Source organism: Carassius auratus, chromosome 7 (assembly GCF_003368295.1).
Source record: "Carassius auratus strain Wakin chromosome 7, ASM336829v1, whole genome shotgun sequence".
NCBI classification, from domain to species: Eukaryota; Metazoa; Chordata; class Actinopteri; order Cypriniformes; family Cyprinidae; genus Carassius; species Carassius auratus.
Genome location: NC_039249.1, coordinates 32,357,215 through 32,378,049, shown reverse-complemented (window position 1 = coordinate 32,378,049; position 20,835 = coordinate 32,357,215). Strand labels below are relative to the sequence as shown.

General features: G+C 39.3%; 1 protein-coding gene across 2 annotated transcripts in view; it reads left to right on the top strand.

Moving 5' to 3' along the window:
- Positions 1-20,184, top strand: part of LOC113106520 (zinc finger protein 609-like) — a 58,790-nt gene extending 38,606 nt beyond the window's left edge. Inside the window, exons 4-9 of one of the 2 annotated variants that reach the window (XM_026268541.1) lie at positions 10,227-10,314; positions 10,526-12,833; positions 12,986-13,310; positions 13,823-14,188; positions 14,600-14,669; positions 17,766-20,184. In XM_026268541.1, coding sequence (XP_026124326.1) covers positions 10,227-10,314; positions 10,526-12,833; positions 12,986-13,310; positions 13,823-14,188; positions 14,600-14,669; positions 17,766-17,775 — 3,167 coding nt within the window. In that variant the 3' untranslated portion in view covers positions 17,776-20,184. Of the gene's footprint in view, positions 1-10,226; positions 10,315-10,525; positions 12,834-12,985; positions 13,311-13,822; positions 14,189-14,599; positions 14,679-17,765 lie in introns of both variants that reach the window. The other variant, XM_026268543.1, reaches the window with a different exon arrangement.
- The last annotated feature ends 651 nt before the right edge of the window (positions 20,185-20,835 follow it).

The following is a 20,835-nucleotide window of genomic DNA, read 5'->3' as shown; positions in this document are numbered from 1 at the left end:
TATCACTTGGTTTCTGTGTAAACCTGTGCCTTCGTCTCTCTTGAGCCCCTTTCACACTGCACATCGGACCCGGCATATTGCCGGGAACCACGTCCCGGGATTGATTCCGGCATTGAACCCGGGTTGGGGACCTAGTAACATTGCCGGGTTCAACCCGGGACGAGCGCTGTGTGAACAAAAGCCAGATCTAATGCCATGTCGAAGTGATGACGCGCTTATCGCGCGACTCCTTTACCTGCTGTTTTGAAGGAAGATCAATGTTCGCGTCAAAAAAATATGTGCAAACTGTAATGAAGCAGAAATCAATTAGTTCCTCACTTTCAGCGCTGACGTCGAGATAGTTTGCTTGCTTCAGTGTAAGTATAACATACCTAACGTTTTCGACTCGTACATTACACGTCACGCCCTGATGTCACGTGTCGTTATGGGATCTTTATGGGTTTTGTGTGAAAGCACGCACATATCCCGGGTAATCACTGGCAGTGTGAAAGTGCAAAATCTTGCGACCCGGGAACAATTGCCGGAACACTTTACCCGTGTATTTGCCGGAATGGCAGTGTGATAGGGGCTTTGGAAACACGCAAATTGGAGGGCGGGGCTAAACAGACAGTGATGTAGAAGTTGGCATTGATCATCTTCTGCGGAGTTGGTCTTAAGCCAAAATTTTACATCATGGAGTTGTAAATTCCACAACCTGTTGTTTAGCAGACTGGCTTCAAAATAATGTTTTTAGATTTATGAGAAAGTTTGGCATTCTAAAACTTACAGGATGATTTTAGTGTAATAGCCTCTTATATGTGAAAAGATAAATGAAATGTTCGTTTCTCAGTTCATGACCCCTTTTAAATAGCATGCCACGTAAAAGTGTTCTTATCTACTACAAATATTTATTTTTAAAATCATATATTTATAATGCATAAATGTATACACAAAAGCATTATAAAGCACCAACACATTTTTGTGGACATATTTCAAGTGTTCTGAAGCTGTTCCATAGTTCAGTGTGTGGTACAGATTAATATTGAAGTCATTAAATTCAAGTTCACATAAACTCTAATTTCCACTGCGGTTGTCTGTCATCCTCGCTTCAGCAATCAAACTGTGTTTCGTTCGGTTACTACAGTCAAAACGATGAAACTCTTCAAGAACTGTTCAAAGAAAAGGCTCAACAAACTAATGCACAGATTTAATACACTACGTATCAATATATCTTCACTTTGTACTAGTGATGTCTGGATCGCGAACTAATCGTTGGATTTAATCGGTTCTTCTTAGTGAACCGGTTGAACCAGTTCACCAAATCGGACTGAATCGTTTTAACGGTCCCCAGTAAGCATTAATCCACAAATTACTGCGTAATTTAGAGATTAAAATATTAATTTGTTTCTTTCACACTTTTCCCACTTTTCCTTGCCTTGAGTCATTCCAGTAACTTTGTGGGGCCATCTGCATCTTTGGAATCAGCCACTTTATATCCTCTATCATGCAGATGTTCCTCCACTTCTTTCGCTTCATTGTACATTTTTTTTATTCCATTATCCCAGTGGACCATCATCTTAGTAAATGGGGTCTGAAAGAGTATCCCCGCTTCTTTCAGGATTGTCTTGGCTTTAACATACGACTTTCGTTGCTGAACCACAGCCAAAGGGTAATCATGAACGAAGAAAACTCTTCACTCTTTGAGTGTGATTATTTTCTTCTTCACCCCTCGGGGTTTGATCTGCTTTAGGCTTTGGTGCCAGAGCCCTGTGCGCCTGCTGAATTTGACAGTCTGTGTCAATGTTGAGTTCCTTCTGGATGAGTTCTTTAACAAACTGAATAACAGACTCCTTCTCTGCATCCTCTGGCACTCCAAAAATGTGCAAGTTATTCCTTCTGGACCACCACTTGAGGTCAGTCAGTTATTCTATCATCTTTTTGTGTTCTTGTATTAAATCCTGTAGTAGGCCCAGTACTGCCGCTCCCTATTCGCATAGTACACAGTTTGCTTAGGGCACCAACTGCTGGGAGGCACCATCCCAGTTGCTCAAAAAAAAGATAAAAAAACTTTTGCTCTACACTTATATTAACATATACATAAATATAAATCGAAGCATTAATATATTATATGTATGTATTTTATAATGAACGCAGTATTAGCACACGTTACATGCCATTCAGCATCAATGCCTGCTCTCACCTCATGTTTGCGGCTGAATACAAATGATCATCATAATTAATGGACAACTAGGCTATATCAGAGAAAAAACATCAGCGCAGTCTGGCGCAGAGAAAAAAAAAATTATACAAAAGGCCAAGATGACGCCCGAGCATCACTTTCAGGTAATTACATTCATAATCCTGTGATACATTTTTGACTGTTGACGTTAGTAATGTGTTTTAATGTCAGTAATAATTTCACCACCACCAACAACGCATCTGACTTAATATTTTAGATTTAAAATGTGTTATATAAAAATAATTAGTAAATAATAAGCATATGGTTTCATTGAATAACACCGTTAAAATACATAATGTAGCTAATACGAAAAAAAAACAATTTGCATTAAATGCCTGCAAATGGCACCCAAGGCCTGATAATTGCTGTTGTTACACTTACAGGATGATCAGATCCTTGTTTAAAATTGACCAAACATTGAATTCAAATGTCCACTTAATTTTACATTTTTGGTCACCCAATTGCATTAGGAATGCCTCAGCCTCTTTAAATATTTCAACAAAAAAACATGTGGACATCACAGCCCGTACCAAAATTATCCATGGGTCTATTATAGTGAAACTGCTTAATTTTATTTTGTGTGATTTCTGAATGCTTGAGACTATAAAATTAAATCATAACCATAGGTAACTGCCTAGAGCTACAATTGTAATTTATAAATAACACAATTTATTAACTTTTTTTTATTAAAGCTTTATTTTAACCCCTAATAATAGTTTTTTGTTTTTTTTGGAAGGAGGGGGCACAACAAAACTATTCTGCTTAGGGCACCCATTTGGCCAGCAGCGGCCCTGAGTAGGCCATTGGTCTTAGAGCTCCATCACTCCATTTCCTCAACATTAGACAGAGTAGCCTCAACCTTTGCATTTTGTTCCTTTATTTCTTGTGTTGTTAGTGCCTTTTTTATTTATGTCCTCCTTAATTTCCTCTAATTTACATCTTAAATTCATCTTTAAATGTTTTGAGCTCCACTTTCAACTCGCTCTATCTGCTTACTTGCACAGTTTAAACCTGCGTGTAGTCTGTAGTTTTCTGATCGCCATCTTCTACTCCTTGTATGTTATCTGTCTCTGTTCGATTACAGTATTTGCCTTGCTCTTCGGGGTTTCTTTTAGCTTTAGATTTTGTCCCTCCGCTCATCTCTGAGCACACATAAATTACCAATGAGTATAAATTGAGTTTAGCAGAGCTTTAAAACGGACTTGAGGGAGCTCGCAGCTTAACCTGCCATGTTGCTTCGCTGCCCAACCAAAAGTCTAGTTATGATTCATTTTTAAATAAAGTAATGATTAATTTATAATTAAGTTAAAATGTGATTTGTTTAAACTTTAAATTACAAATGCAATAAATATTGTATTTACATAAATAATCTTGCTTGTTCAAGAGTAATTATAAGAGCAGTCCTTACAGTACACAATTACCAAAATGATTTGCTCCTGTCCTCATTTACATATTAGTATCTTGCTGATTTGAATCAATAAAGTACATCTATCCTATATATCTTAGCTGAAAACACCTCCTCCTAATGATTTCAGGCCCTTTGTTCTGTTAACAGCTTCTTAACCAGAGCAGTAACATGGTGCCTTACGCTTGCAGATTAATTTCTTCTAACTGATTTGTCCAGATTCTGTTTGATTTATTATTTATTTATTTATTTTAATCCTAGTTAATCATAGCCCACTGGAGAAATGTCAGTGTGTTTTGCTCTCCACATCCTCTGTCTTGATTGTTGAGCACGAAAAGGAAAAATGTCCCTCAAATCCCTAAATGAGAGCATATCCATGCTATGGGTAGGCAGTTGAGTATGTACCGCCCACACTTTGCCTGCTGCCATCCTCCCAGTGCCGCCATATAAAGGGCTGCCTCATCAACATTCAGAGCACATTGGCTGTCTAAGTGTTTTCTATTCCGCTTGCCATGGGCACAGTGTGTCTGATTCACCCTGCTCCTCTGTGGCCACTCGTGTGTGTGTGTGTGTGTCTGACATGGAGAGGGAATGTAGTTGAAGGGTCAAGAAGGAAAGTAAAACAAGACCGTTCATGTGGCCATTCATAGCCTTGCCCAACCAGTGCCACACTTCCACAAGATCAGCTCAATATTTATGCAGGATGGCTCCCAAACACAGGGCTCCAATCATCTGCTCCTACACAGGGAACCATTGGTGTGCAGGTGTTTTCTTCACCCTCTCTCACACTTTTTTGGATGGTTCCACTGGTGTGCATCTCTCCTTTTGATCGGTTATTTTTTCTCATCGGGGTGTATGGACAGATCTGTATCATGGTGACACTTTGTGTGGGTGGAAAGTAGAGCAGCTAGATCCCGTGGCAGGGAACACATCTCTCTACCACTTTGAGATGTCTTTCCACTGTGTTGCACTCTCTTAAAGACATTGCAGACAGTCCACCCACACTTCCTAAATCCTATGGCTGCTAATGTGTTATGTTTATTTTGGTTTTGAATCTCTATGGCAATGATCTGCCTTACTGCAGAGTTCAGATCCAACTCTAATCAAATCACATCTGATGATGAAGGTTTTGAAGTTTGTTAAAAGTTATAAATGTGATAAGAGTTGATGTAAATATCTATTGCTTTGTTCAAGTACTCAGAGTTGGGAAGTCGTAATTACGACAACAGGTGTTTTCTAATAACTGATAACTAATTCTAATAACTAATTTCTGATGTGCCTTTTCTGCATAAAATTCAACAAGAATCTTTTTTTAAATCCAGAAAAAGATGAATTAATAAACATCAGGTGTGTTTTTGCTTCATTTTTATTAAATGTATGAACGTGCTGCAAATTTAACATATTCCCTTATGGTTGTTCAATACAGTGGTATTTGGTATATGCCAGTTAGTTTTATTTTAAATGGAAAAACAAATTTATTTGTAACAAATTCGCCATTAATACAGATGCTGCATCCATTGCATCCAACATGTTTGCTAACTGACATGACTCGAAAGTTGGGAACGCAGGGCTTAAAACATTTTTTACAAATTTTTGTAAATGTACAAATTTGTGGTCACAATCACATGCATTCAATTCTTAAATGCGATCTTTCCAGCTTTACTTGAAGGATTGAGGACTCAGTTGGCTTGTTTGGAATCATTACAGTGGCTGCCAGTACATTTCTTATTTTGGATCGTCCTTATTTAGCGCACCTAATTTAACTCATTAACTTGTTAGAAGACTGCTCTAAGATCCAAAGTGGTTAGAAATGAGACACCTAAAATATGCAGAGCTGCTGGCCTATATCTAGAATCCCCACAATACTGCCATGCTATTTATCTATCACTAATCATAGTGTGTGTAGCCTGTAAGACAGTTCAAACAATAATCCTACAGCAATACATTGATTTTCCAGCTTTGTTCAAAACCTGTTTTCTATGTAGGCAATAGGCAGACATGTTCATCTCTAACTCAATTGAACTGAAGATTGCAAGGTTGTATTTCTCTAGCATATTATGAATCTGTAATAAAATCAGACAACAATGGAATCATAGATTTATCTTCTCTAGCTCATCACATGGCTTTCAAGTTGGCGTGTGCTGGATTAAATAAACTATCAAAGACAATTGCCGGGACTTCAATTTATATAGCAGCTGTACTATGTTATCTCCTATTCATTGGTCTCTGAGTGATCAGTCTCTTCCTTGTACCATTTCTGGTTTGAATTTATCATGGTTCTAAGCCAAGGACCCAGTAACCTAAAAACAAACAAGCAAAAACAACAAAAATGATTGTGCATGTTTTATTGCACTAAGTAATCAATACTTTCATGTAATTAATAAAATACTTTACCGTTCCCCAGACACAATCCTCCATTTTAGATGAAATTCATTGCATTGCATAATTTGTTGCCTCCATTAAAGATGCATTAGAATTTGACCAAAAGCAAGGCATCTTGTAGGGAGCATAATTTAGAGTTGCATTTGTGTCAGGAGTGCACCTAGTAAAACAACAAATGTTGCCTAGGAAGCTCGCTGAGCTTTAGAACACAGCATCCATCTTCCATGACTTATTGCAGATGAAGTTGTTGCTGAGTCGCAGTGTCCTCTCACGACTTCCTCAAATCAGCAGTGAGGTGCTTTATTTCAGCCAAAGCCCAGTGTGGAAATCTTATCTAGTGTACTGCAACCTTTTATTTGCGGATGGACATATTGACTTGCTCATGTTTCAGCCCAGTCCGTGAATCTCAGAATGGTAGGAGGTTAAGGGCAGACAGCTCTCAGTTCATGATGAAACAGTCAGAGGCAGATTGAAGCAATATTTCTAGGCATCACTCTGACACAAATCCCCTCTGCAGGACGCTGGAAGCAGTCCAGGGTCGTGTTGGTGTGGCATCTACTCTCACAAGCCGTTCATGCTGATGCCTCCAAATGTCAGCCCTAAATCTTCTGAAAGTTTATTGCTCTTGAAGTAGAGCCCAGAAAGCCCTCACCCACAGACTATGAAGAGCTTGATGCCAGCAAACACAGTCGTGCCAAACAGCAAGGCTCATATGCCAGTATCCTGATTCAACCCTCTTTCCAGGGCCACCTCAACAAGCTATTGGATCAATGTGTTGTTTTATTGCCTGAATTAGCTGTTGGTTTTAAGGTGCCATAGAATGCAAAAATCACTTTTATAAGGTGTTTGAACACAGTTGTGTAGCCGCAGAGTGTGAAAACAACCAGCCTATAATGGTAAAAATCCACCTACTCATTGTTTTATAATCCTAATAAATCATAATCAGTCTCTCCACACTAACAGTTCCAGATTTCTCACTACTATGATGTTATAGTCGGGGAAAGTCCCGCCCATTTACAAGGCTTTCTTCCCTATTAGCATATACACAGCCCTGAGTGAGAAATAGCAGTCTGCCATTACTGTTTTCTGGCTGTAGCTCCTGGAGATACAATGTCAGCGCCAAAGTGCCATTAAAAGTGTTGTGTGTTGGGATGCACCAAACAACATAGGAGTCTCCATAGGCCACTGAGGACACAGTGGTTACTTTAAATTTTCGAAGGACATGTCCCAGAAAAAAACTGAAAGGCCTATACGTTTGTGCTAACATTTTACGCCGGACTGCCATACAAACGTGGGCCAGTTCAGCGCTGGAGTTCTGCAAAGATTGCTTCTGAAAGAGGGATCGATACCAATGCTTCATGTGCAAACGTCCAGACAAAGTAAGCATCACGTCGTATATTTTGTTGTCCAAAAGAGCTTGTGGGCTCTCTTTAAGGTTAATGTTGCTAAAGCTACCATTTTCTCTGCCTATTTTTACTAATGCTGCCTTCACATTAGGGCTGAGCGATATATCGTTATCGTATCTATATCTAGATATGAACCTTCAAGATATTAATATCGAAAAAAGCAACGATATAGACGATATAGATTTCCCCTCTCCACGCTCGCCCTACATACAACTCTGGCAGTCACAACAAACATCAGTTTTATGAGTGCCCTTGAATGCACCGCTAAAGCCAGAGCGCACACACTACCAGGGACGTGGGAACTATATTGTGAAAGGGGGGTGGCGTTTCCATGGTGGCACGTCATTGCTTGTCACGTGACACACTGCAGCAGCAACAGCGCTGAATGAATGATGATCTGCTTTTATATCATTTTTCCTTTTTTATTCAGAATATTCACAAATATGTTATTTATGGCATGAAATATCTGATATTCCGATTGTCAAATACATGCAAGTGGAAGTATATTGTTGTTTAAACACCTTTATAACGATCGCATTTGTTGAGCTGTATGCCTGACCTCTTCGTCTGGCGCGAATGATTTCAATGTAAAGACGTGTTTACACGCGTCTGGAGGTCTCGCGGCGCAGTAGACGAGTTATGAGTTATGAAAAGGACCATTGCAAGCTGAGAGCGACCGGCTTTTGTTGTGGAAATTGGCAATAATACCCTCACCTTGCGCAGCTGTACCTGAGTGTCCCTGGGACATCAGTGCGGTCGGAGCGTGTCTTCTCAACAGCTGGACATATAGTGAATAAAAAACGCTCTGCTCTGGACTCTGAAAATGTTGATCGACTTGTTTTCCTGTCCAATGAATTTGTAATGGCCTTATTTTGCGCCTTTTTGCGCATTACAATATGCCTACCTAGTGTCGGTTACGTTCAATAAAAAAACACACATGGCCTGTTCTCAAGTCCATTTAAAGTTTAATTTTTTTTAACAGTTTTTTTAAATGGATTGAATCTTTATTAAAAAATAATCTTGGAGATTTTTGAATTGCCTAAATCATAAATGAAGGCTGCAGTGATGTTTTTCTTTTGTTATGGCAGCCGTCCCCTCTGCATATTTTTTCGAGAATGTTGCACTTCTGTTGCTATTTGTTATTCTTCATGAAAGTTCATGCCAATAAATAAGAAATATTGCTGACTTGCGTTTCCAGCCCCCCCTTTATGTTCGTCCGTTATTTGACGTTGAAAAAGGAAACTTTTTTTTTTTTTTTTTTAGACATGGAAAATCGATTTTACAATCGATTCAATGAACACTTATGTCTTAAAAATCTAAAATGATTTTTTCACAAAAGTGACAGCACTAGCTCTGAGCGCGCCTGTCTGTACAGAGACAGCGGATAAATTAGAAAGAAATGAGTGCGAGAGATAATGCGGCCGGTGGCGGTGCAGAATCTGACTTGGTGCCAAAGCATAAATCATCTTCCATAATTTGGAAGTATTTTGGATTCAGAAAAGATGATGTAAACCAGAGTGACATGTTGTGCAGGTCGTGCTTAGCAAAAGAACACGTAGTCATATCGTATCGATATCGAGATATCTGGCATGAAAATCGAGATATGAAATTTAAACTTAAAACCAGCCTAAGATATTTTTCTGGTCTAAGTTGGGTTAAGCTGGTCTCCTACCCAGCAAACAAAACAAAAAAAACAATCATGACAAATCAATGTAGAGCTGCTGTAGCCTTTTAAACACCAATAGAGCTGTTTTTAATGGAGTGTAAAGATGTCAAGCTTCACATGTCAAGCTTCTGTTTGTTCCACTTTGGCTACTGAAGGGCATCAGAGGTGAAATACCAGCCATTTAGCCTCATTTAGCCTGGGTTCAGACAGGTGGCCAGAGAAACGCTAATGACTGCAAGTGAAATAGGAAGGGGCCCCCGCTAATGCGCTCTTCGAATGACCTCCACTGACATTTTTCAAAGGAACGTTGATGAATTCAGCTCTCACATTTGAAGGCCCACACTATGATGTTTGGTGGAAAACAAAATTTAGGCCTATTATTTATTTAATAAATAAAAACAATGACTAAAAGACACTCATTCTTAAAAAGCAATATTCTACAGAATAATCTTTTTGTTAATTAGATTTTTATTTAAAAAATTTAATTTAGTATACTAAGTAGTATAATGAAGTTTCAGTATACTTACAAAATTTAACAACGTAGAAGCTTATTTTTAATTTATTAGCGTGACTGAAGCCTTATCAATGTTACACAATATTATTCTGAATTTCATTACCTATTAAGGGCATATTATTGTAATGTGTTATTGATTTTGCTTGCTATTTATGGTAATGCAAAATCACAGAATCATCCAGCACTTACCTCTCTGAGCTTCTGCAGTGAAACCTCTGAATCACTGCCAGATACAAGCATTTTCATTTGCTTCAGCTGTTTTCACACGATTGCTAAACCATTTGCAGAGGTGGCTCACAGCACTGCAAAGTCAGATGGAGGACACCATCAAACATTTTCCTCCCAAAAACAACACACTCTGTTCCTTACAGCCTTAAGCTGGTGTAATCATGAAGTATACCATACAAATAGCAGGGTTGCTTTGAGAGTGCTGGCCTTAGAAAACCTCCGTTTGCACTATTTAAATGGGAATTGTTGCTTCTGCAAAGACGGTGTTTGGAATATTGATAATGAGGTGGAGAAGCAACCAGATGAGTAGTGCTCATGACATTATAACTCTACTGTATTACTCTGTCATTGAGTCTCTGTATAGATAATGGAGATATTCTTAAAAGTGTCCTCTTCATGTTTTACAGGTATGTTGGTGGTAAATGTTACTTGGCGGAACAAAACATACGTCGGAACACTTTTGGATTGTACCCGTCATGACTGGGCTCCCCCAAGGCACGTGAAGCGCTTTAAAATATCAAATAAAATATTCCTTCCTAGGTTACTAGTCAATGTTTGTCAGCCCCCTCTTCTTAGTACCACATTATTAAAAGCTTATTTTTAAAGACACTTGACATCCTTTAATATAATCAAAATAATACTGCCAAATTATTATTATTATTATGGTAATTGGGGAAAAACTTGACAATCTTTATTTTTCTTTAAGGTTCTGCGAGTCTCCCACAAGTGACCTAGAAATGAGAAATGGACGTGGCCGTGGTAAAAGAATGCGACCCAATAGTAACACCCCAGTCACAGAGAACAGTAACTCATCTGATAATAAAGGCAGCAACAACAACAAGACCAGAGCAAGTTCCAACAGCAAGGGTCGGCGTGTAAGCCAAATCCCCTCTGAGCGCAGGACTCCGCCCAATAGCAACACAGAGGACATAAAAGCTAGTCCCTCCTCAGCTAGTAAGCGCAAGAACAAGCCTGCTTCAGACATGGAGCCAAACTCTAGCTCTGAGGATTCTAAAGGCAACAAGCGTATGCGCACAAATTCAAATGGTGGAGTGACTTCCTCTGCACTCCCAATTCCCATCATCAAAACTGAGTCCCTTCCTCCTCCTTTAGACCGAACCTGTCCCTCACCTGTACTGATTGACTGCCCGCATCCCAATTGCAACAAGAAGTACAAGCACATCAATGGCCTGAAGTACCATCAGGCTCGTGCTCATAATGATGATGATATTAAGTTGGACATGGACGGGGACAGCGAATACGGGGAAGAATCCTCTCTCCACCCAGAGCCAGGAAGTTGCAATGGAGCTTCGATTACACAGAAAGGCTCTCTCTCCCCAGCACGTTCTGTCACACCAAAAGGTAGAGGTTTTGATGCTCAAAGTCCATCCCCATCTCCTGGAAAGTTTGGCTCCAAGTCAAAGAAAAAGAATGGTGATGCTGAAACAGATGTTTCTGGCACACCTATGGAGGGTTGTGAGGAAGGGCCTTGCGTCACTGCTGATGAAGCTAGCAATGACGGCATGGATGACAGGAAGTCCAAAAAGCCAAGCAGCAATGTCAAGTCTGACAAGCAATCCCAGAAGAACATAAAGTCTTCCAGACCCATGGCTCCATCCCTACCTTCTCAGCAGATGTACTCTTTGCAGCCAACACCATTTAGTGGTGGAAGCCCCAACCATCCTCCAGGGTTGGCCAACATGTTGCAGGGCATCCCCAAGAGTCCCCAGCTAAAAGGTATTCAATCTAAGTTGGGCGTGACTGGGGACTCTTCGCCGATTAATCCAGCTTTGAGCAGCTCCAAGGACAAAAAGAAAAAGGACAAGAAAAAGAAAGATTTGGGCAAGGATGCAGACAGTCCCAAGCTCCCAGGAAAGAGTGGGAAAACTGAAGAGGGGAAAAGTCCATACTCTGAGTCCTCTGACCCAGGAAGCAGGAGTGAGGGCAATCTCAATGGCTCCTCAGACCCTCATCAAAGCCGCCTTGCTAGCATGAAGGCAGAGGCGGATAAGATATACAGCTTCACAGATAATGCTCCCAGTCCATCCATCGGGGTGGCAAGTCGTGTGGATAGCAGTGGACAGCCTCTCACTCCTCTTCACGCCGTCAACCAGAATGGGGCTGATAGCTCCTCGGTAAAGACAAACAGCCCTGCATACTCTGACATATCTGATGCTGGGGAAGATGGTGAAGGCAAAATGGAAGGGGTCAAAGGTAAAGCAGAAGATCAGTCAGGAAGGGACGGTGCGAAGAAGGCACTATTTCCCTCTCAGGCATCCTCTAAGGAATCTGCATATTATGCTAGCTATGACAACTACTACTCCCCCAGTTACACCCATTCTAGCCCTGGTGGTGCCACTGCTAGTGGGCCTCTGCCAGAAGGGCAAGCTTTGAAACTGAAGAAGGAAGAGGAGCAAGAATCGCCAGAGGAGAAGATGAAGGTGGACGTACAGGATGAGCGCAAAGCTGAGGTCGCTTCAAGCCAGCCACACCAGCAGCAACCCTCTGTCATTCAGCAGCGCTCTAACATGTACATGCAGCCACTCTACTACAACCAATACTACGTTCCCCCATATGGATACTCAGATCAGGTTTATCACAACCACCTCATGAACACTAATCCAACCTACAGGCAGCAGTATGAGGAAAGGCAAAGACTCATATCTGAGCAGCATAGGTCTGCTGAGAAAAAGCCTGACTCAGGAGTAAAGGACAGGGAAGCCTCCATGAAGGAGGACTGGAAACATAAGAGCCCTGTTCCTCCTGGCCTAACAAAAGCCCCCAGCCTTTCAGACCTGGGAAAGCCACAGGCCCCTGGCAAACACAGAGACACTTCCTCCGAACCTGCCAAGTCAGTCATCATCCCTAAAGGGGAGGAGACCAAGCTGCAGCCACAGCAGGCTGAGGGGCTTAAAATGAAGCTCAGTGAAGCTGGCCATCATGGAAAGGATGACTCAAAGGCAAGTGTGGAGTCTGCCAGGCTGGGTATGGAGCAAGCCATGTGGTACAGACAGGTGAGGCAAACATGTGATTCTTGAACGACTGCACAGTTTGCAAGCTGGAGGAAAATTCACCCAAAAGTTAAAATGTAATAGAAAAACTCAATTTATTAAAGGTAAATGTATTACCTCTCAAAACCTTAACTTTAATGTCTTTCTGTTTTCAGTACCCTGACAGTCAAAGACCGCCAGATGAGGACCGAGACCGCGAGCGTGAGCGAAAAGGCAAAGATGACAGGCCAAGGCCAAAAGACAGCAGCTCCAGAGAAGATAGTAAAGATGTAACTGATGGTTTGTGTCCTTCCAGCTCTGAGGACCAGCGAAGCAGTGGGAAAGATTCCCGGCCCAATGCTCACATGTCTTTCAGCTCCCCCTTAGCACAGCACCAACCCTACCTGCATTACATGCATGGATATCCTTTTGGGCAAAGCTACGATCCCAACCATCCTGGATACAGAGGCATGTCCTCTGTCATGATGCATAACTACCCAGGTAAGACTAATAATCACATTTTACTGGTGATGTTCAGATAAAATTATTAGCATACTATTCTTAAAAACCAAAGTGCCCACTTTCTAGTAAAACAATCGGTTTGCACGGATTGGCCAACAACATACTCTATGCACGTTACAAAAAGGATTACATCTTATGTTGCGTTATTGTGGCAGTAACATTTACTTAAATATTGCTGCTTGTTAATTTATTGTTGTTTTTACTCAGGTAACTAGTTATAGACATGTGGCCAGTTTAACTAGCTCCACAAGAATGTCCTCTTTTTGTTGACTAAAAAAGAAAACTACTAATGATGATAGTGCCCCTTGTGGCAACACTGAAAATGTGACACATAGTTGCACTGCTTTATTAATTGCATTTTGGAACACAATGACGTGTGAGGCTAGAAGTGTTGGCATTCATGTACTTGCATAAGCATGTTTTGAGCCTTGTGCATAAAAAGTGCATAATTTCTTCAAAGTAGAAAACCATTATGGTCTTCTAATCTTTAGGGTCCTATCTGCCAGCGGGATACCCTTTCTCCCCTTATGGCAGTAAAGTGGGCAGTGGAGAGGAGGGAGAGAAATCTCGTTCCAGCCCCACAGTCAGCATCAAGTCAGCTTCAGAATCCAAAGCCTTGGACATACTACACCAACATGCCAACCAGTACAAGAGCAAATCACCCACTGTTGCCGACAAGCCTTCCCATGAAAGGGAGCGAGGAGGAGGCGACAGAGAACGGGAAAGAGAGAGGGAGAGAGAGAGGGAGAGAGAAATAGATCGACCTCGTTCATCTCCTTCTCAACGCATAATGCCACCCCATCACCACCTAGGCTATTCTCTTGTAGCCGGACAGTACGATCTGTCTTATGCCACAGGTCAGCAGTCTACTACTTTTACACACTCGCTTATAAAATAAAAAATTTAAATTCAGATGGTTGCACAGGATGTCATATGTAATCACAAATTGTTGACAGAAATTCATAATTTAATTACATTAAACCTTTATTTTATAATTATATAGTAATATAGTGTGCATTATTACATTATCTTAATATTGACATTTCTATTAATTATTTTCTGTTTTAGACAAATTGGAATTAGATTTTGTTAAAGATTGTTTTGGGGGGTGTAATGTGAACAAGGCATCTCTTAATGAGATTTCAAAAGCCTCGTATGTGTTTATGGAAAAAAATAAAAATATATATTATTGCTATAAAGCTCTGCCAATTCCACAAAGAAAACTGAGAGTAAACAACATCTTTACTGGATATGTTCCTTAATTGCAGGCCTTTCATCGTCAGCGATTGTTGCCAGTCAGCAAGCCTCAGCCCCTTCCATGTACCCACCAGCACGGAGGTGAGAATGGTAAGAGAAATCAAAGATAAGAGTGAATCACATAAATCGCAGTGAAAGATGAGCATAGTAGTTGAAAGCATATCCCCATTTCTGCTTTCATATAGAGTAATCTAAAAGCTTTTTTTGATGCACAAGCTTATAATTGTTCCACTTGCTTTGAGGCCCTTCTCTCTAAAGGTTCTGTAGACTGCCATCTGTTTTAGAGCATTATGATTATTTAAGGCCCCTTAGATTGAGACTACTAGTGTTTTTAGGAAAGCAACTTCCCTTTAGAAGCCTATAGTGTCCTCTGGTGGAGAAACTTGTAATAACATCAGGAAGATAAAAAGTGATAAATATATAATGAAAACAATGTTTGTATTTATAACTTATTATATAATTGTTTTCTTAGTTTATGTACAGTGGGGCTCGAATGTTTGGGCACCCTTTGCAGAAAATGCGAGTAATTTTCAAAAAATAAGAGAGATTATACTAAATGCATGTTATATTTTATTTAGTACTGTCCTGAGTAAGATATTGTACACAAAAGATATTAACATTTAGTCCACAAGACAAAATAAATGCTGAAATTATTAAAATAACCCCACTCAAAAGTTTGGGAACCCTTGGTTCTTAATACTGTGTTCTGTTACCTGATGATCCTCGACTGTCTTTCTGTTTTGTGATGGTTGTGCATGAGTCCCTTGTTTGTTCTGAACAGTTAAACTGAGCAGCGTTCTTAAGAAAAATCTTTAAGGTCCTGCAGATTCTTCAGTTTTCCAGCATCTTTGCATATCTGAACCCTTTCAAGCAGTGACTTTATGATTTTGAGATACATCTTTTCAGACTGAGGACATTTGAGGCACTCCAACACAACTATTAAAAAAGATTCAAACATTCACTGATGCTCCAGAAGGAAACAAGATGCATTAAGAGCTGGGGGTGAAAACTTTTGAACACGATGAAGATGGCCACATTTGTCTTATTTTGTTGAAATATAATTTTTTTCCATTTAGTTCTGCCCTTCGTAAGCAACAAAAGATACTCGTATGTTTCCCGGTACACAAATTAAGTACAATTTACCTTGATCTTCAAATTCCAAAAGTTTTCACCCCCAGCTCTTAATGCATCTTGTTTCATTCTGGAGCATCAGTGAATGTTTGAATCTTTTTTAACCCTTTCGAGTCGATTAACGCATATATGCGTTTTGAGTCATTTTCACCTGATAACCCTGAAAAGAACTTAAATTACACCCTCAGTTTTAATCGTACAGATAAGAGCAATACATCTATCGAATCTGTAAAGGGTCTAGTTTTTTTTGGATACAGACATAATAACAAAAAACCTTTGTGCACTTATAAAATAAAGATAACAAACAAGGTGCGCTGTCTACAGTCTTTATCTCCGCTGATCGTCATGTACAAACATTTCATTAAAATGAACTGTAACTCCGTGAATACTCAACGAAGAGACATGAGAGAGATATCTATAGAAAGCCTGGAATGTCTACTTTTAAACTAAACAAGTGCTGCCGAAAACAAATATTCTGAGATAAAGTAATCCATATGAAAACAACGCAATGTCTGTTTTTCATATCTCCGCTCATTATATCTAATGTGACCACGCCCCCGCGCTTAACGCGCTATTCAGATTCAAACTGAAGCGCGCGGCTTGAATACGCCCACACAGAAGAAAAAGCAGCGAGACTATTCTTCAAGTTTTTATTTTATTTTACTGTTTGCTTCGCGATGAGAGGAATAAGACATAATTCACCCCAAAACGATGTGATGTGGTTGAGGATTTGAGAAATGGATTTCCTCAGAAAAAAGAATGAAGCGCTTTATTCAGCAGAGATCATAAACATGAGTAAGTCTCTTTTTATTTATTTGTACTAGTTTTCACATAACGTGTAAACATTTTACTAGTTAGACTTTTTCCAAATACTTTTTCCAAACTATAATTCCTGACTAAATGTATAATCAAGTGAAACATTATGACGTTTCAATAACAATATACAATACTATACCATTCAAAAGCTTGATGTAAATAATATAAATGTGACAAATAGAGATAACTCTAACAAATGTAAAAACAATGCAGTTCTTTCGATTTATTCCCCCTAAAAAAAACCTGAAAAATATTATCAGCTCTTTTCAACATTAATAATAATAATAATAATGATAATAAATGGGGTTTATTTGGTAGAAAATAAGATTGTTAAAAGGATTTCTGAAGGATTTTGTGACTAGAGAAAGGATGCCAAAAAATTTGCCCTCAGAGTGGCACAGTTGAATGAGAGGCTCATTATGCAGCTCATTATGCAGGCCTTTGTCTTCTCAGGTGTAAATCACAATGATATTCATGATAGTTGACGCCTACTCGCATATGACTTTTACCAACAAAAAGTGTTTTAGAAAATTCTGTGAGTGAGTAAACAAGATGATTTTCACATCATTCAGAAAGAAAAATTCTAGGCTACAAGCTCCAGTTCTCAACTTTTCCGGCAACCAATTTTATGTATGTGTTTTATTGCCTTATTCAAGTGATTTAACATTTTTAGTTTTTCACTAACCATGCATAACATTTTTTTTCTCAAAAATACAATCATGTACATGCATGCATTTCACATATTATTATAGCCCAGTTTGTGCTGATTACAGTGATATTAGACTTTACCCATTTAGATATTTATAAGAAACTGAAAAAAGCACAAATGTCAGGGCATGACAAAACTTCTCAAGGCCCCAAAAATACCCTTAGACTCTAGAGGGTTAATAGTTGTGTTTGAGTCCCTCAAATGTCCATGTATTTTAATCATTTCAGCAATTTTTTGTCTTGTGGACTAAATGTTAATATATTTTTATGAACAATATCTTACTCAGGACAGTACTAAATAAAAAATAACATGCATTTAGTATGATCTCTCTAATTTTTTGAAAATTACTTCTATTTTCACAGTTTCTGCAAGGGGTGCCCAAACTTTTGAGCCCCACTGTATATGTGCATATTTAAAGTATAAGACTATATTTGCATTTATAAAAGTTAACGAAATCAGAGATATCATACCATATTCTTTATTATAACCAGCGTGTTTTTGTGTTTTCTCTCTTTCTTTAGGGAAACCTGATTGTCTCGCCCTTCTTCACAAATAATCATGTGACTGGATCACATGGGGAAGTATATGGAGTTCATTTAGACATCAGTTGAATGGTGTTGCTATAGTTTTTCTGCCGGAATGTGTGGCAGATTGATGTTTTCCTAGTATCTGTACCTCGTACCCCACTACAGACTGTGAGACCAGGTTCAAAGCCATCCTGCCCTGCTCAAAGCCCAGCTGGCCACTGAACTGTGCCTGTGAACTAGTGAGGGATGATGAAAAGCAGGGACTGTCATTCCACTCACCCGATGCAGGCTGTGGCCGGACAAGAGGCAAGGGCTCGAGGGGACATAAGAACACAAAGACTGAAAATTGTTTTATCACACTGAGATAACTAAAGTTGTTTCCCTTTTTTATTTTAGTTGACATCCTCACTGAAAAAAAAAAAAATAATCAGTTTGACCCACGGTTTTTAAAAGGTTGTTCTCTAGATCCCACCAGTGAAAGCTGCAGATATTATCTAGCATTGTCTCAGAACTCTGTCTTTCTGCCAGTGGTTCCTAAAAGGTTCTCATCGCCAAATGCCTCAAGACTGCTCTCTTTTTTCCTTTTTCCATTTCTCTCTTTACTATTATCAGAATGGTTCCTTCGAAAGAGCATGACATCAATTTACTTTTAATTAATAATTAATCTACTTTTTTTCAAAAATAAATAAATAAAAAAGTTCAACTGTACTGTGTTCCGGTCACATCATGCTGTTTTTAAGCATTACCATCCAGCCTCTCGTGGACAAGCAAATCAAGGAAAGTGTTTACGACGCATGACTGCCCTCACACAACTGCTTTCAGCGAAACGTTTCACTTCCAGAATCATTTGCGACATATATAATTTCAGCGAGCACTGTTCCGTTACAGTCAGTGGCCGAGGTTTGTTTACTCCAGGGAATTCTCTTCGATTCCACTTGGTTATCCTTCAACTTGAAACCGAATATCCTCGTTCCCGTCTTGGCTACCTTACCTCATCGCGAACAGAATTTCTGATCGCTATGGTTCTTAAAAAATGGATGTTTGTTAACGTGACAGTTATAGTAAGATCTTTTAGAGAGGCGCTTACGTGCTGGCCGTTTTGCTGCAGCTCTATGGGGTGCGTGACACCAGAGGCCCAGTAGTTTTGTTCTAATTGTTCTGAAGTTCTTGCATGGGGCCGCTCTATCCCTGAACACTTATTGTGGAAGTGTTGTGGTAACTCCAGCGTGTTTTATGAAACCAAGTGAGCGTTTGACCCGAACATGCTATCATAGCCCATCATGCTCTGTGTATTTCATGTGTCGTCCAGCATGGTGTAAACTATAGCACTAGACATGTGACGTTAAACAGTGTCTCCTCAGGCAAAGCAAACTTTGGTTTCGCACCAAACGCTGTTGCACACACTATGTGATGTCTGTATATGATGTACAGAGGAACTCTTTTAAATGCAATCAAGAAACCATCTGATAACTTTTTGTTTTGATATCTGTCGCTAGGGTGTGTGATTCTTTTCCTCTTCCTCTTCGATGTTGTCCTCTGCTTTACCTTCCATAGCTTCGTATTGGTTTGCTGTCACAATGCTTGCTGGTTTTTAAACATTCACTAGGTCCATTAAACTCTTAAATGAGGCTTGGGAGTCTCAAAATCTCAATTAGACACCGCTCTCCTGATCGCCTGCTGCTGATTTTAGGTCATATTTTCACACGAAGTGATTAGAGCAGGTAGATTTTAACAGGCTCTGTTGGAATGAGAGACGCAAGACCGGTGTTTGGAGGATTACGTTGGTTCATGCACTCCCTCTCGTTTGTAAAGTCACAATGAAAAAAAGCAACAGCAGCAGTAAAGCACCATGGTACACTGAATACTGAGAGAAATGAGCTTTAAGTTACACATCTAATATATTCATCAATATGCCATTTGATATTAGGTACATTGGGATGTTTGAGCCACACAGAACAACTTTATGAATTGTCAAGAGTTTGGAACATTTTTTATCTCATGGTTTTTGGCCGTTAAGAGAGATTCTCAATACAGATCATGAAAATCGTCAGTGCTAATTTCAAATGGTGCTCAGTTGACACGCTGTGATTTGTTGGAAAGGGGATGCAGTGCACTATTTCATTCTTAGCGTCATTTACACGATGAGCTTCATCCCAAGTGTTTCTCAAAAGACAATTTATCCCCAAGTATCAGGCCCCGGTACTTAAAGAATGTTTACATTTTTTTTAATGGATTTGTTTTATATATATTTTGGCTGTATCACCCAATTCCTCCTGTTCTTTTTTTTTTTGGTTTTTGGACTGTTTCTCTTGTGTAAAGTGTACATTACCACATTTTTTTTTATACAATACTGTAACTTGCCTTTGTACATTTAGGCAAAAAAAATCAAATAAATCTTTTTATGAGACAATCACATCTGTCCTTGCGTGGCTCTCTTCTTATAATCACTAAAACATCTTTTCATTTTAGATTTGACAAAAAAGGTTTTTGTTATCTTATCATTTTATGTATTGCATAAGACCTTTTTCAAGGTAAATGATCATACTGAACACTGTAAGATCCAGTTACCACTAGAGGACACCCACTTCCACTGTATCAATGTTTTTGTCTTTTTAAACGTGTTATTTCTGATTATCTATTCATTCCCCCTATATAAATCTTAATAATTTTCCTCAACTGTTCATTAATTCTGGATAATGGTTTTTAAAAAGCATTTTATTGAGGTTATGCAATGAAGGTTAGTCAGTGAAACACTAGAAAATTGTATGTGCACGGCAGAATTTTCATCGACTTGTATTTTTATTATTATTTTCCATGAAATATGCAGGCCTTTTTTCTTCGGTTGCTGGAAATAATGGAAAAGCTTCACCGTTTAATATCTTGGATGCATGAAATTCAAAATCCCTAGCATTTTAATTCACTTTCTGTAATGCTGTTAGACTGTCATATGACAACAATGAAATGTCTGAAAGGGTCATTGTTTTGAATCATCTGAGTATAAGATCCATAACGCCCTTTCAGCTTGTGTAAAGTGTTTTGTCTCTAACAAAAGGCGCGTTTATGT